Raw genomic sequence first — 2,500 nt, 5'->3', positions numbered from 1 at the left:
CACACCCACACCAGTAAAACGTTTTTTCTTTACTTTTATTATTTTCTACATGGTAGATAACACTTTTTTTGTTTAGTACATCATTCCATATGTGTTCGTTCGTAGTTTACATTTCTTCAGTATAAATCTACAATGTAATAAAAGTAAAGAAAAAACTTCCCATACTGGTACTGTATATAAATGCCCCCTATAGGCTAAATATGTTTGCCCGTGTCAGTGCTTACCACCTATATATGTTTGTGCATGTATGTATGTATGTATGGTATGTATGTATGGGCTATACGATTGGTCATGTGTGTTCATGTGGATACATGCCTGTGAAAATGTATGTTTGTGTTAATGCATGTGTGTGTGTGTGTGTGTGTGTCTGTGTGTGTATTGTGTGTGTGTGTATTGTGTGTATTGTGTGTGTGTGTATTGTGTGTGTACCTCTACACTGGTGGGACAGCACTCCACTGCTCTGCTGAGCATGATCCTCGCATCCTCTGGCTCCTCCAACTCCACAGCAGTCTTCCACAGACGCACAGACTTGGACACATTCTCTAGAGCTACACACACACGCACACGCACACACACACACACACACACACACACACACACACACACACACACACACACACACACACACACACACACACACACACACACACACACATTGATTGTCGCAACAAATTATACAAAACACACAAGACTATGGCACCTATGGCAGCAAAAACAGAGGTCTAGCTCTAGCTCACCCACAGCAAGAGAGTGGAAACTACACAACCCAGTCAGAGCTAATCTATAGTCGGGCCAAGAGGTGTTGGTGTGTTTAGGTGTTACCGTGTGTCAATGAGTGTGTGAATGTGTGTGCGAGCATGCAGAGTATGCGTGTGTTTTGTGAGCATGTGTGGGAGTGTGTGAATGTGTGTATGTGTGTGTGTGTTCAGTGAACTGCGATCTACGAAGCGAGCATCCCAAAAACTTGGCTTAGGTTCGGAGGGAAAACACAGTCAGTATGAACATGCCGAGGCGGATAGGGTGTCAGAGAAGGGGGTGGGAGGCTATCCGTCTCTGCCAGCGAGGTATGCTGCTGGGAAGAGCTGCCACAGGGTCGGGGGGAGGAGGGGCTCAGCCTTGGCAATAGGGGCTGTGTTTATGGGGAGGGGGAGGAGGGATTGTTTATCGGGTGGGGGGGCAGAGACAGACGAAAAAATAAGGTGAGAAAGTGAGAGAGTGTGATTGCACCTAGACCTTAAAAGTAATTATTATGAGATATGACCATGTAGACGGTATTGCTTCGATACAATTGCTTGGGTTTTGACAAAGATCTTGGTGTCCATAACTGAGGTTTAAGCATACCCTGCTCCTACGTATTCATGTGTACAAATGTTTTCACACAAATATCAGAGAAATCCATTTCGCGCTGTAGACTTTCATGTGAGTCTCGACCCAAGGCTCCAGAAATACTATTATCCATTATCTGAATCAAGATTTAATTCAATCTGTTTGGGCAGTGGACATGGGCGCCCACCAATGCATATGCATGTGTGTGTGTTAGTGTTAGTGTGTGTGTTAGTCTGTTGGTGAGCGTGTGTGTGTGTGTGTGTGTGTGTGTGTGTGTGTGTGTGTGTGTGTGTGTGTGTGTGTGTGTGTGCGTGCGTTTGTGTGTGTGTGTTACTGCTTATGAGAGAGATTGTTAGACGGCGTGCGTGTGTGTACATGCAGCAGGACGACCCTCACCTTTCCTGAGGACGCGCTTCTTGGCCCTGACGTCGGTCTCCAGCTCGGCGGCTCGGATGTAGATGCGCACGGACCCGGGCAGGTGACGCGCCGCCTGGGCCACCACAGCCTTCGCCGTGTCTCCTGGCTGCAGACGCGCCGCCTCCAGCCACATGTCCTCACTCTGGACCCAGTTACAATAAACACATTTAGGTGTGTGTGTGTGTGTGTGTGTGTGTGTGTGTGTGTGTGTGTTAGAGTGAGAGAGTGTGTGTGTGTGTGTGTGAGGGAGAAAGAGAGAACCACTGAGACACGTCCTGGCGCTGGACCCAGTAACAATAAACACATTAAGGTGTGTGTGTAGGTGTGTGTGTGTGTGTGTGTGTGTGTGTGAGTGAGAGAGAGACACACACACCGCCAAACGTCCTCACACTGGACCCAATAACAATAAACACATTAAGGATTTGTTTGACTCTTGGATACGTAGAAGCGGATCAACTTCTCTAAACAGGCATTCTGATCAATTTATTTTAATACATTATTTTTTATATACATGATGACCATTTCCTCCCACTGTGAATCCATAATGAGATGAAGGAAACACATGACATCAGTCAATCCAATGCACCTCTAAAAAGGAAGGCTACGCCAAAAGTGAACACTTGCATCCTTTTAGGCATGGTGTGCATTCAACTGGAACGATGTGTGTGTGTCTGAATGTGTGTGTTAATGTAAAGGAAAAAGTCCTTAAGCACAAGCTAAACTATGGCCCAGTAATATATGACTGCATGTGTGTGTG

The 2,500-nt window shown here is 46.1% G+C and overlaps 1 protein-coding gene across 1 annotated transcript in view; it reads right to left on the bottom strand.

Annotated features, from left to right (window-relative positions):
* Positions 1-2,500, bottom strand: part of prpf6 (PRP6 pre-mRNA processing factor 6 homolog) — a gene marked incomplete at its 5' end in the record, with an annotated part of 24,392 nt that overhangs the window by 14,657 nt on the left and 7,235 nt on the right. The window contains 2 exons of the mRNA XM_080832491.1: positions 430-548; positions 1,723-1,885. Coding sequence (XP_080688617.1) covers positions 430-548; positions 1,723-1,885 — 282 coding nt within the window. The remainder of the gene's footprint in view (positions 1-429; positions 549-1,722; positions 1,886-2,500) is intronic.

The sequence above is a fragment of the Sprattus sprattus genome (assembly GCF_963457725.1).
Source record: "Sprattus sprattus genome assembly, chromosome: 2".
NCBI classification, from domain to species: Eukaryota; Metazoa; Chordata; class Actinopteri; order Clupeiformes; family Clupeidae; genus Sprattus; species Sprattus sprattus.
This window is presented reverse-complemented; position numbering and strand designations above follow the sequence as displayed.